Genomic DNA, 14,127 nt, shown 5'->3' on the forward strand with positions numbered 1-14,127 from the left:
AGGTAGAGTTGAGTGGACAGAACCTCAGATGACAGTTTATATCAATGATGGACGCTAATGGTCTCCAATGAGACAGATAGTAGTTCAGCACTGCTCTCTGGCTGTGGTAGGATGGTTCAGTTGCCTGATAACAGCTGGGAAGAAACTGTCCCTGAATCTGGAGGTGTGCGTTTTCATACTTCTGTACCTCTTGCCTGAAGGGAGAGGGGAGAGAGGGTAGAGAAACACGAAGTACTGGAGTAACTCAGGCGGGGTAGCTGGGAGGAATGGGCAGGTGACGTTTTGGATCGGGGCCCTTCTTCAAACTGAGTCTGAGTTTAGTTGTTTAGTTTATTGTCAGGCGAACCGAAGTACAATGAAAAGCTTTTATAGACAATAGACAATAGGTGCAGGAGGAGGCCATTCGGCCCTTCGAGCCAGCACTGCCATTCACTGTGATCATGGCTTATCATTCACAATCAGTACCCCGTTCCTGCCCTCTCCCCAAACCCCCTGACTCCGCTATCTTTAAGAGCTCTATCTAGCTCTCTTTTGTTGAGTGCCAACCAGTCAGCGGAAAGACAATATGTGTAGGAAGGAACTGCAGATGCTGGTTTACAACGAAGGTAGACACAAAATGCTGGAGTAACTCAGCGGGTCAGGCAGCATCTCTGGAGAGAAGGAATGGGTGACGTTTCGGGTCGAGACCCTTCTTCAGACTGAGAGTCAGGGGAGAGGGAAACTAGAGGTACGAAAAGGCTCAGAACAAATCAGAGCCGGCACCGATGGCCAAGGAGCCCACAATGGCCCATTGTTGGCAGTGGAAGAGGAGATAATGTAGGGATAGGAACAGTGAAACTAGCAGGATGACCAGGGTGGGGGAGGGACGGAGGGAGAGGAAATACAGGGGTTACTTGAAGTTGGAGAAGTCAATGTTCATACCGCTGGGCTGTGAGCTGCCCAAGCAAAATATGAGGTGCTGTTCCTCCAATTTGCGCTGGGCCTCACTCTGACAATGGAGGAGGCCCAGGACAGAGAGGTCAGTGTGGGAGTGGGAGGGGGTGTTGAAGTGTTTGGCAACCGGGAGATCACGGTTGATAAATGACATTGAATCCTTCAGTTTTCTGTAATATCTCCTCTCCCCCTCTCTGTCCTGTGTCCCCACTCCCCACAACAGTGCACACTCATTACTCCCACTGCTGTCACCCCCATATCCCTCCCTCCTGCTTCACATTCCATGCCTCTTCCCTTCCCATCTAACACCCTTTTATCTCCTTTTCATCTCTACCCTTTGTCCCTTACTCCACCACACCTCCCAATCAATCCTCCCCCACCTGTATCCACCTATCACTCGCCAGTCTTTGTCCTGCCCCCGAATCTCTCTTTCAGCTTCCTCCCTTCGGCTCGAAGGGCCAAATAGCCTCCTCCTGCACCTATTTTCTATATTTTCTATGTTTCCCTCCAAACCCCCCCCCCCCACTACAACCTATCTGAGGAAGGGTTGCGGCCCACCGTGTCCACAGAAGCTGCAGGATCAACAACACTGAATCTTTCTGTTGCGTACCTCATCCAGAATTGCCCATCAGGTTCGCAGATTAGTTTCGTTTTAGTTTATAGATATAGCACAGAAACAGGCCCGTCTGCCCACCGAGTCCGCGCCGACCAGCGATCCCCGCACACTACCCCACACTAACACTATCCTACACGCACGCACAAGGGACAATTTACAATTTTACCGAAGCCATTTAAACGACAAACCTGTACGTCTTTGGAGTGTGGGGGGAAACCAGAGTGCCCGGAGAAAACCCACGCAGGTCACGGGGAGAACGTACAAACTCCGTACAGACGGCGCCCGTAGTCGGGATGGAACCCAGGTCTCCGGCGCTGTGAGGCAGCAACGCTACCGCCGCGCCGCTTAGCATGGCTGGTTTCCCGCGCGCTCACGGCTGATACAAACCTCGTCCCGGCTCGCCAGTGAACGGCGGTTCTTTTCTCCTCTCTCAGTAGGTCAGGGCGCACCCTACAGTCCCGACGGGCAGCCCATGGGCGGCTTTGTAATGGACGGGCAGCAACATATGGGCATCCGGCCCCCAGGTAAGCTGGCACCAACGCCACCTCCCCTCCAGCACCCCACCCCCCCCTTCACCCCCTTCTGTCTCACCACACTCATCCCACCCAACACCAGACAACCTCATCGCCGTATCATCCACTCCACTCTCACCTCACCATCCCATTAACATTTAGTGGCACAGTTTTCTTTTAAGGCACCCCCCTTTCATCCATTGACTGTGGGGACGGTGGGCAGGGGAGGGCTGGTGTTTCCATTTGCTTCATCTTGTGCTCTGATGTTCTGACTGTGGTTGTGTCCTGGCATTAGGGTTGCCAACCGTCCCTAGCGTATCAGCCGGGACATCCCGGCATTTTGTCCCGCCCTTGTCCTGTATTTGACCCGATGGGCCGGGAGACGGGTTTGCTACGTGACCTCCGTCAGGCGAACACACTCCCGTCGACCGGGACAGTGTAGGCTAACGGAGTGTGTCCGCCTGACGGAGGATGCGTAGCGACCCACCTCCCGGCCCGGGCGGCCGCCATTGGTGGAGCGGGAGCAGGTGGCCGCTGGCCGCTGGCTGGGTGGGGCGTGGGGCGGTGACGTCACCTTGTCCCGTCGTTGGGGAGGGCGAGACGGTTGGCTACCCTATGCTGGCATGGTCTTGGACTGTTTATCTTCCTTCTAGGACCAATGGGTGGAATGGGCATGAATATGGGCATGGAGGGTCAGTGGCACTACATGTAGTCCTCACCACTGTCACCCACTCGCAAAGCAAAGGGGAAGTAAGTACCGTCCCCAATGGAGGTGAATGTATTTGTGTCCATCCGCCCAGACCTCCATTGTCACCACTGTGGTTTCTGGACCTCCCCATCCCATCTCCCTCCCCCCCCCCCCCCCCCCCCCATTACACACCTAGACGTGCCGTAGTCCATCCCATCTCCCCCCCCCCCCATTACACACCTAGACGTGCCGTAGTCCATCGCATCTCCCCCCATTACACACCTAGACGTGCCGTAGTCCATCGCATCTCCCCCCATTACACACCTAGACGTGCCGTAGTCCAGCAAAAATTCAGTCTTAGTTTCGAGATACAGCGCAGAAACAGGCCCTTCGGCCCACCCGGTCCGTGCCGACCAACGATCCCAGCACACTAACACTATCCTACACACGCTAGGGACAATTTACACACACACACCAAGCCAATTAACCTACACACCTGCACGTCTTTGGAGTGTGGGAGGAAACCGAAGATCTCGGAGAAAACCCACGCAGGTCACGGGGAGAACGTACAAACTCCGTACAGACAGCGCCCGTAGTCGGGATGGAACCCGGGTCTCCGGCGCTGCATTCGCTGTAAGGCAGCAACTCTACCGCTGCGCCACCATTCATTCTCCCCGTCCCATCTCCCCCCCACCATTACACAGCTAGACTGCCGTACTCCATGGAATGTTGTCTTGTCTTTTACTCAGTGTCACAAAGTGATACAGTGTGGAAACAGGCCCTTCATAGAGTCACAGAGTGATACAGTGTGGAAACAGGCCCTTCATAGAGTCACAGAGTGATACAGTGTGGAAACAGGCCCTTCATAGAGTCACAGAGTGATACAGTGTGGAAACAGGCCCTTCATAGAGTCACAGAGTGATACAGTGTGGAAACAGGCCCTTCATAGAGTCATAGAGTGATACAGTGTGGAAACAGGCCCTTCATAGAGTCATAGAGTGATACAGTGTGGAAACAGGCCCTTCGGCCCAACTTGCCCACACCGGCCAACATGTCCTATCTACACTTGTCCCATGCCCACGTTTGGTCCATATCCCTCCAAATCTGTCCTATTCATGTGCCTGTCTAACTGTTTCTTAAACGTTGGGATAGTCCCTGCCTTAACTACCTCCTCCGGCAGCTTGTTCCATACACCCACCACCCTCTGTGTGAAAAAGTTACCCCTCAGATTCCCATTAAATCTTTTCCCCTTCATCTTGAACCTATGGTCTCTGGTCCTCCATTCCCCTACTCTGGGCAAGAGATTGTTTAAATCTCTGTTCCGCTCCGTCAGCCTGCTTTTTATTTTAATACAAAGAGCTTTCATTCAAATAAATACAAATACACAGTAGTAACAGAATCAAGACTGCCATTGGCAGTTTACGGTCAAACAGCTGTCAGATTAAAATATTGTCACCTTTGTCGACAATACACTCGACCCCCCCGCGGCCACAAGCGTTCACGGGAAGCCTCCAGAGTGCCCGTGGACATCGCGTGTGTGCTCCCACTCCAGGGACAATAGACAATAGACAATAGACAATAGGTGCAGGAGGAGGCCATTCGGCCCTTCAAGCCAGCACCACCATTCAATATGATCATGGTTGATCATCCACAATCAGTACCCCGTTCCTGCTTTCTCCCCATATCCCTTGATCTCCGTTAGCCCCAAGAGCTAAATCTAACTCTCTCTTGAAAACATCCAGTGAATCGGCCTCCACTGCCTTCTGTGGCAGAGAATTCCACAGATTCACAACTCTCCGGGAGAAAATATTTTTCCTCATCTCAGTCCTAAATGGCCGACCCCTTATTCTAAAACTGTGTGGCCCCTGGTTCTGGACTCCCCCCAACATTGGGAACATTTTTTCTGCATCTAGCCTGTCCAATCCCTTAAGAATTTTATATCTCTATTAGATCCCCTCTCATCCTTGTAAATTCCAGTGAATTCCAGGAGAGAGGACCTTTGATAGACTTTTTTAGACCTTAGAGATGCAGTGTGAAATCAGGCCATTCGGCCCATCGAGTCCGCGCCGACCAGCGATCCCCGCACACTAACACTATCCTACACACACTCGGGACAATTTACAATTTTTACCGAAGCCAATTTGGCCTCACCCCTGTACATCTTTGGAGTGTGGGAGGAAACCGGAGCACCCGGAGAAACCCACGTGGTCATGGGAGAACGTATAAACTCCGTACAGACAACACCCGTAGTCGGGATCGAACCCGGGTCTCTGGCGCTGTGAGGCAGCAACTCTACCGCTGCGCCACCGTCTTTAACATTTCATTCACTGGGGAAAGAAAAGTTGTCTAAGAAAAGACCATCTCAAGTCAAGTTTATTTGTCACATACACATACACGATGTGCAGTGAAATGAAAGTGGCAACGCCTGCGGTTTGTGCAACAAAAAAATAATTACAGTTACAGCATATAAATAAAGTTAATAAAGTTAATATAGAGAAGACAAAATGTTAGTCCCTGGAGTTATAATAGTTAACAGTCATGATGGCCTGTGGGAAGAAACTCCGTCTCATCGTCTCCGTTTTCACAGCATGACAGCGGAGGCACTTGCCTGACCGTAGCATCTCTCATAATGTTCTGCACTATCCCTTCAGTCTCAGATGCTCCAGGGAAAAAAATCCAGCATCTCCTTAAAGCTCAAACCATCCAGAAGAATACAGCCATATTCTCACGGAGACTATACCGCAATTCATAGAATCACACAACGCGCCAAATGACAGGGTTGCCAACTTCCTCACTCCCAAATACGGGACAAAGGGGGCGTCACCGCCCCGCGCCCCACGTGACCTCGCCCAGCCAGCGGCCACGTGCTCCCGCTCCACCAATGGTGGCCGCCCGGTACCATCCAGGACAAAAGATAGACACAAAAAGCTGGAGTAACTCAGCGGGATAGTCCACGGTGGCACAGCGGTAGAGTTGCCGCCTTACAGCGAATGCAGCGCCGGAGACACGTGTTTGATCCTGACTATGGGCGCCGTCTGTACGGAGTTTTTACGTTCTCCCCGTGACCTGCGTGGGCTTTCTCCGAGATCTTCGGTTTCCTCCCACACTCCAAAGACGTGCAGGTTTGTAGGTTAATTGGCTTGGTGTGTGTGTGTGAATTGTCCCTAGTGTGTGTCGGATAGTGTTAGTGTGCGGGGATCGCTGGTCGGCGTGGACCCGGTGGGCCGAAGGACCTGTTTCCACACTGTATCTCTAAACTAAACTAAACTAAAAGGGAATGAGTGACATTTCAGGTCGAGACCCTTCTCCATCCAGGACAAAGCAGCCTGCTAACTTGGCACGCTATCCCACCGCACTAAACACACCCTCCCTCCACCCAACCTGTACAGTGACCACATGGTGAATTAGTGTCAAAATACACAGCAGATCCGAACCTGCAGCTCAGTTCAGTTTGGACACAAAAGGCTGGAGTAAAGAGGTGCTGCCTGTCCCGCTGAGTTACTCCAGCTTTTTGTGTCCATCTTCGGTTTAAACCAGCATCTGCAGTTCCTTGTGTCGGAATAAAACTGCAGATGCTGGTCTAAATCGAAGGTAGGCACAAAATGCTGGAGTAACTCAGCGGGTCAGGCAGCATCTCAGGAGGGAAGGAATGCGTGACGTTTCGGGTCGAGTCCCTTCTTCAGACTGATGTCAAGGGGGACCGTCCACTCACCACCACCTTCACACGTTCATAAGTGATAGGAGCAGAATTAGGCCATTCGGCCCATCAAGTCTACTCCACCATTCAATCATGGCTGAACTATCTCTCCCTCCTAACCCCATTCTCCTGCCTTCTCCCCATAACCCCTGACACCCGCACTAATCAAGAATCTATCTATCTCTGCCTTAAAAATATCCACTGACTTGGCCTCCATAGCCTTCTGTGGCAAAGAATCCCACAGATTCACCACCCTCTGACTAAAGAAATTCCTCCTCATCTCCTTCCCAATGGAATGTCCTGGTGGTGCAGCGGTAAAGTTGCTGCCTCACAGCGCCGGAGACCCGGGTTCGATCCTGACTACAGGTGCTGTCTGTATGGAGTTTGTACGTTCTCCCCGTGACCTGCATGGGTTTTCTCCAAGATCTTTGGTTTCCTCCCACACTCCATAGGCGTGCAGGTTTGTAGGTTAATTGGCTTGGTATAAATGCAAATTGTCCATTGTGTGTGTAGGATAGTGTTAGTGTGCGGGGATCGCTGGTCGGCGCGGACTCGGTGGGCCGAAGGGCCTGTTTCTGCACTTTCTCTAAACTAAACTAAACTAAAGCAAACCGAACCATCCCATCACCAACTGGAGAGCGGTCCTGAGCTACCATCTACCTCATTGGTGACCATTGGAGTCTGTCTGCAGTATAAATCAGTTCTTTCCTACTCACCACTACCTTGTATAGGATAGTGTTAGTGTGCGGGGATCGCTGGTCGGCGCGGACTCGGTGGGCTGAAGGGCCTGTTTCCGCGCTGTATCTCTAAACTAAACTAAACTACAAAGGTATGAATGAATGAATGAATGAATGAATGAATGAATGAATACGTTTATTGGCCAAGTATATGCATATACAAGGAATGTGCCTTGGTGCTCCGCTCACAAATGATTCAATATGATCATGGCTGATCATCCAACTCAGTATCCTGTACCTGCCTTCTCTCCATACCCCCTGATCCCTTTAGCCACAAGGGCCACATCTAACTCCCTCTTAAATATAGCCAATGAACTGGCCTCAACTACCTTCTGTGGCAGAGAATTCCACAGATTCACCACTCTCTGTGTGAAAAAAAACTTTCTCATCTCGGTCCAAAAAGACTTCCCCCTTATCCTTAACTGTGACCCCTTGTTCTGGACTTCCCCAACATCGGGAACAATCTTCCCGCATCTAGCCTGTCCAACCCCTTAAGAATTTTGTAAGTTTCTATAAGATCCCCCCTCAATCTTCTAAATTCCAGCGAGTACAAGCCAAGTCTATCCAGTCTTTCTTCATATGAAAGTCCTGCCATCCCAGGAATCAATCTGGTGACACCCGCCCCCTCCCCTGACATCAGTCTGAAGAAGGGTCTCGACCCGAAACGTCACCCATTCCTTCTCTCCCGCGATGCTGCCTGACCCGCTGAGTTACTCCAGCCTTTTGTGTCCACCTTCGATTTTCACCAGCATCTGCAGTTCCTTTCCTCCTACACACGAAACTAAACCGCCTTGGTCTGCTGTAAAATGGAGATGGTCTTTGAAAAAGAAGTTTTGAAGAGAAATGGCCCCAGCCCCAGGCAGGATTGCAGAGGCAATGAGCTGAGGCAAATTAGCAAATCAATGGGAGAAACTGCAGGCATTAAGCACACACACAGGGCCAGACCTCCACTGTGGGCGTTAATTGATAGTGGGCACTATAAGAACGCAGTCAATCGGACTGTGTCCAATTGAATTGACAAGGCAGGTATGCAAATACACTCATTAATATCTCAGATCTGTCACGGGTCAGAACACCTGAACCTAATTCCTGCATCTCCCCGCCCGGCCCAAACTAGCTTCCTTTTAGTTACATTTTTAGTTTAGCTTAGAGATACAGCGTGGAAACAGGCCCTTCGGCCCACCGAGTCCGCGCCGACCAGCATACCCCACACACTAACACTACCCTACACACACCAGGGACAATTTACAATTTCTACCGAAGCCAATTGGCCTGCAAACGGACCAGCACATGTTTGGAGTGTGGGAGAGAGTCGGAGAACCCAGGGGAAAACCCACGCAGGTCATAGAACCATAGAAACATAGAAACATAGAAACATAGAAAATAGGTGCAGGAGTAGGCCATTCGGCCCTTCGAGCCTGCACCGCCATTCAATATGATCATGGCTGATCATCCAGCTCAGTAGCCTGTACCTGCCTTCTCTCCATACCCCCTGATCCCTTTAGCAAAAAGGGCCACATCTAACTCCCTGTTAAATATAGCCAATTAACTGGCCTCAACTACCTTCTGTGGCAGAGAATTCCACAGACTCACCACTCTCTGTGTGAAGAAATGTTTTCTCATCTCGGTCCTAAAAGACTTCCCCCTTATCCTTAAGCTGTGACCCCTGGTTCTGGACTTCCCCAACATCGGGAACAATCTTCCCGCATCTAGCCTCTCCAACCCCTTAAGAATTTTATATGTTTCTATAAGATCCCCCCTCAGTCTTCTAAATTCCAGCGAGTACAAGCCCAGTCTATCCAGTCTTTCCTCATATGCAAGTCCCGCCATCCCAGGGATCAATCTGGTGAACCTTCTCTGTACTCCCTCTAAGGCAAGAACGTCTTTCCTCAGGTTAGGAGACCAAAACTGCACACAATACTCCAGGTGCGGTCTCACCAAGGCCCTGTACAACTGCAGCAGAACCTCCCTGCTCCTAAACTCAAATCCTCTTGCTATGAATGCCAACATACCATTCGCTTTCTTCACTGCCTGCTGCACCTGCATGCTTGCTTTCAATGACTGGTGCACCATGACACCCAGGTCACGTTGCATCTCCCCTTCTCCCAATCGGTCACCATTCAGGTAATACTCTGCTTTCTTGTTCTTGCCGCCAAAGTGGATAACCTCACATTTATCCACATTATATTGCATCTGGCATGCATTTGCCCACTCGCCTAATCTATCCAAGTCACTCTGCAGCCTCCTAGCATCCTCCTCGCAGCTAACACTGCCACCCAGCTTCGTGTCATCCGCAAACTTAGAGATGTTGCATTCAATTCCCTCGTCCAAATCATTAATATACACTGTAAATAACTGGGGTCCCAGCACTGAGCCTTGCGGTACCCCACTAGTCACTGCCTGCCATTCCGAAAAGGACCCGTTTATTCCTACTCTTTGCTTCCTGTCCGCCAACCAATTTTCTATCCACCTCAACACTGAACCCTCAATACCGTGTGCTTTAAGTTTGTACACCAATCTCCTATGTGGGACCTTGTCGAAGGCCTTCTGAAAGTCCAGATATAACACATCGACTGGTTCTCCCTTATCCACTCTACTAGTTACATCCTCGAAAAATTCTATAAGATTCATCAGACATGATTTGCCTTTGGTAAATCCATGCTGACTTTGTCCGATAAGGTGCAAACTCCGTACAGACAGCGCCCGTGGTCAGGATGGAACATGGGTCTCTGGCGCCGCTGCACCCACAATGCAGTCTCTTGTCATATCATATCATATATATACAGCCGGAAACAGGCCTTTTCGGCCCTCCAAGTCCGTGCTGCCCAGTGATCCCCGCACATTAACACTATCCTATACCCACTAGGGACAATTTTTACATTTGCCCAGCCAATTAACCTACATACCTGTACGTCTTTGGAGTGTGGGAGGAAACCGAAGATCTCGGAGAAAACCCACGCAGGTCACGGGGAGAACGTACAAACTCCTTACAGTGCAGCAACCGTAGTCAGGATCGAACCTGAGTCTCCGGCGCTGCATTCGCTGTAAAGCAGCAACTCTACCGCTGCGCTACCGTGCCGCTTGTGGTTGAATTCTGAGAGAAAGGAATTCTGAGGGCATTTCAGCGTCGGATAAACCCGTGGTCAGTGATCAATCTACAGTTACCGCAGTAAACCACTGCACCAGGGCGGCACGGTGGCGCAGCGGTAGAGTTGCTGCCTCACAGCGCCAGAGACCCGGGTTCCATCCTGACTACGGGTGCTGTCTGTACGGAGTTTGCAGGTTCTCCCCGTGACCTGCGTGGGTTTTCTCCGGGTGCTCCGGTTTACTCCCACACTCCAAAGACGTGCAGATTTGTAGGTTAATTGGCCTGGTGTTATTGTAAATTGTCCCTGGTGTGTGTAGGATAGTGTTAGTGTGCGGGGATCGCTGGTCGGCGCGGACTCGGTTGGCCGAAGGACCTGTTTCCGCCCTGTATCTCTAAACTAAACTAATTCCTCTTCCAGTGCCCACTCGCACATCCCCAGCTACACATCAGCAGCATTCATTGGGCTGGGCCAGGGTGAGGGGAGGGTTGTTGGCAGGTGTCTAACATCGACCTTGAGGGGCAAAATGAACCCCTTCATCAAGAGCGATTGCTTTCAATGAGGCCGTGGATCGATGCAGGAACGTTCAAGAGAGGGGAATTTTGGGATTAATCCAGGGATGAGTGAGTCAGGGGATAGATACCAAGTGCCGGAGTAACTCAGTGGGTCGGGCAGCATCTCTGGAGAAAAAGGAAGGGATTGCTTTGGGTGGGAACCCTTCTTCAGGACTTCAGGAGTGAGACAGGGGGAATAGTTACAGGCTGCCGCAGAGCAGTGGGTAGAGTGAGGTTTAGTTTAGTTTAGAGATACAGCGCGGAAACAGGCCCTTCGGCCCACCAGGTCCGCGCCGACCAGCGATCCCCGCACACTAACACTATCCTACATACACTGGGGACAATTTTACACTTACACCAAGCATATTAACCTACAATCCTGCTCGTCTTTGGAGTGTGGGGGGAAAGAGAAGATCTCGGAGAAATCCCACGCAGGTCACGGGGAGAACGTACAAACTCCGTACAGACAGCGCCCGTAGTCGGGTCGAACCCGGGTCTCTGGCGCTGTGAGGCGGCAACTCTACCGCTGTGCCACCGTGCCGCCCGAGATCTGCTGTAGTGATCGTTTAAACCCTGTTCCCACTCCTCAGGCAGTGCAGGGAAGTGTGAGGGAGGGGAGGGTGAGGGAGGGGAGGGTGGAGAAACCCTAATAGTGGCTCACACTGAGGGGAGTGGAGCAAATGACAGCCCTGATGCAGGCCCTTCGGCCCACCGAGTCCGCGCTGCCCCTCGATCACCCCCTCACACTAGTTCCACATTATCCCACCTTCTCATCCACTCCCGACACTCCAGGAGCAATCAACAGAGGGGCCGATTAACCCACAAACCCGCACATCTCTGGGATGTGGGGGGAAACCGGAGCACCAGGAGGAAACCCACGCAGGTCACGGGGAGATGGTGCAAACTCCACACAGACAGCAGAACAGTGAAAGGCCTGGATAGAGTGGATGTGGAGAGGATGTTTCCACTAGTGGGAGAGGTCGTAGCGTCAGAATTAAAGGACGTTCCTTTAGGAAGGAAATGAGGAGAAATTTCTTCAGTCAGAGGGTGGTGAATCTGTGGGATTCTTTGCCACTGTGGAGGCCAAGTCAGTGGATATTGTTATGGCAGATTCTTGATTAGTGCGGGTGTCAGGGGTTATGGGGAGAAGGCAGGAGAATGGGGTTAGGAGGGAGAGATAGATCAGCCATAATTGAATGGCGGAGTGGATTGATGGGCCGAATGGCCTTATTCTGCTCCTGTTCCATCTCACGTTATAACCGAGGTCAGGATGGGACTGGGGTCTCCAGCGCCGTGGGGCAGGGGTTCTGCCCACGTCGGCGGTCGTTGGCAATAGGCGCGGACGGTCGGTCTCACCTTCTGGCTCTGTCTCCCCCCTCCTCCCCCCCCCCCCCTCCCACCGCAGGTTTGCCGGGAATGCCGGCCGAGTTCGTCTCTCCGGGAGCGGCGGTGGGGATGGGCATGGCACCGCAGCAGGGCTACCCGCCGCTCCCCATGTCCCCGCACCCGGCCCAGCTGAGACACGGACCCTCGCTGCACTCCTTCCTGCCCGGACACCCCCACCACCCAGCCCTGATGATGCACCGCCGGACACCGCCTCACCCAGCCCTGCCGCCGCCGCCAGCCGCCGCCATCTTGAGCCCCGGAGAATCCATGGAGAGTGGGCACAACATGGACGTCCACGCCCACTAGAGCCTAAAGAAAATGTACAGAAGAGGAATAGTTTAATAAGATGTCCAGCCTTGTGGGCACAAACTGGAATTCAGACTGCTGTGTGTGTGACCACTGTTGTTTATTTTTTAAATGTACTTTTTTTTGTGAATTTGAACAAGGACCAATTCTGGAGCATCTTAATTAAACTACCCCCTCCGGGACTTTTATAATGTAAATCGACAAACACTGAAAGAGGAAGGACAACGCGAGCTGTTTTTGTGCTGTCACATCAACGAACGAAGAACGAAGAACTAAATTAACTTGTACCTTTTGGTTTCCGATAGATTTTTCTTTTATACATAATAGATAAAGAAAAAAATAACGAAGAAATCCAATGGCCTGTTTCCACACTGAGTCTGTGGGGGTTTTGTTTGGGCGGGGAGGGGAGGGGAGGGGAGGGGAGGGAGAGTGGGGTGGTCAGGGGAGGTGGAGGCAGGCTTTAAGTAGAAGCAACCAATTTCCTTATCAGTCGTAACCCAAGATGCCGACTCTCCTGATGTGGGGGAGCGTCAGGGTTTCAAGCGGCATTTACTGGACCCCCAGACCGATTCCTAACCGAGTGTAAAGCCCTTTGGACAGTGGGACGTCCATCTTGGAGAAAGAGCCAGCCGAACTAGGCCAGAAACCTCAGAAGGCAAAGCACTGGATGATCTCAGCGGGTCAGGCAGCATCTGCGGTGGGAAAAGAACAGATGACGAGTCGGGCTGGGACCCTCCAGAGATTTTGGGCATCACAACCAAAGATACTAGAGGAGCAAGATAGACCACTCGACCCTAAAAACTGTAGTACGTCACGGCGGCCATTTTAGAAACTGGCAGAAACATGTAAAAAGAAAAATAACAAAAATCTGTGAGTTGATAGACGAGGAAAATGACTGCAGATGCTGGTACAAATCGAAGGTATCACGTCTGAACCGAAACGTCACCCATTCCCTCTCTCCTAGATGCTGCCTGACCCGCTGAGTTACTCCAGCATTTTGTGACACCTTCGAGTTGATAGATGAGATATATTCTGCATGTTAATGGTATCATCACACATACTGTTCCCCCAAAACACTGATTACACTGCGAGAGGCAGGTTTTGCTTATTAAAATGGCTCCTTTGCGTACTACACTTCAGTATAGGCGATTTCAACGGAGTGGTCCATCTGGCTCCTCTAGTATCTTTGATCACAATGGTGCAGTGGTAGAGTTGCCGCCTCAGAGCACCAGGGGCCTGTGCTTGGATCCTGACTACAATCACAGTCGGTGCAAAGTTTGCACGCTCTCCCCGTGACCACGTGTGTTTTCTTCCGTGTTCCCCGTTTCCTCCCCCATCCCAGAGAGGTGCAGGTTTCCAGGTTAATTGGCCCTCTGCAAATTGCTAGCACGCAACATAAAGGCTTTTCCCTGTACCTCAGTCCACCTGACAATAAACTAAACCTGGGGTGGGAAAGTGAGATGACATGGAACCATTGATCGATGGTCGGCATGGACTCGGTGGGCCGAAGGGCCTGTTTCCACGCTGTATCTCTAAGCTAAAGGCGCTGCCTGACCCGCTGAGTTCCTCGGGCATTTTGTTTTTCACTCAGGATTCCAGCATCTGCAGAATC

General features: G+C 51.5%; 1 protein-coding gene across 1 annotated transcript in view; it reads left to right on the forward strand.

Annotated features, from left to right (window-relative positions):
- The window catches only part of LOC144611746 (homeobox protein meis3-like), a 189,701-nt gene extending 176,823 nt beyond the window's left edge, over positions 1-12,878 (forward strand). Inside the window, exons 9-10 of the mRNA XM_078430979.1 lie at positions 1,987-2,073; positions 12,229-12,878. Coding sequence (XP_078287105.1) covers positions 1,987-2,073; positions 12,229-12,515 — 374 coding nt within the window. The 3' untranslated portion in view covers positions 12,516-12,878. The remainder of the gene's footprint in view (positions 1-1,986; positions 2,074-12,228) is intronic.
- The last annotated feature ends 1,249 nt before the right edge of the window (positions 12,879-14,127 follow it).

This window comes from Rhinoraja longicauda, chromosome 41 (assembly GCF_053455715.1).
Source record: "Rhinoraja longicauda isolate Sanriku21f chromosome 41, sRhiLon1.1, whole genome shotgun sequence".
Lineage (NCBI taxonomy): Eukaryota > Metazoa > Chordata > Chondrichthyes > Rajiformes > Arhynchobatidae > Rhinoraja > Rhinoraja longicauda.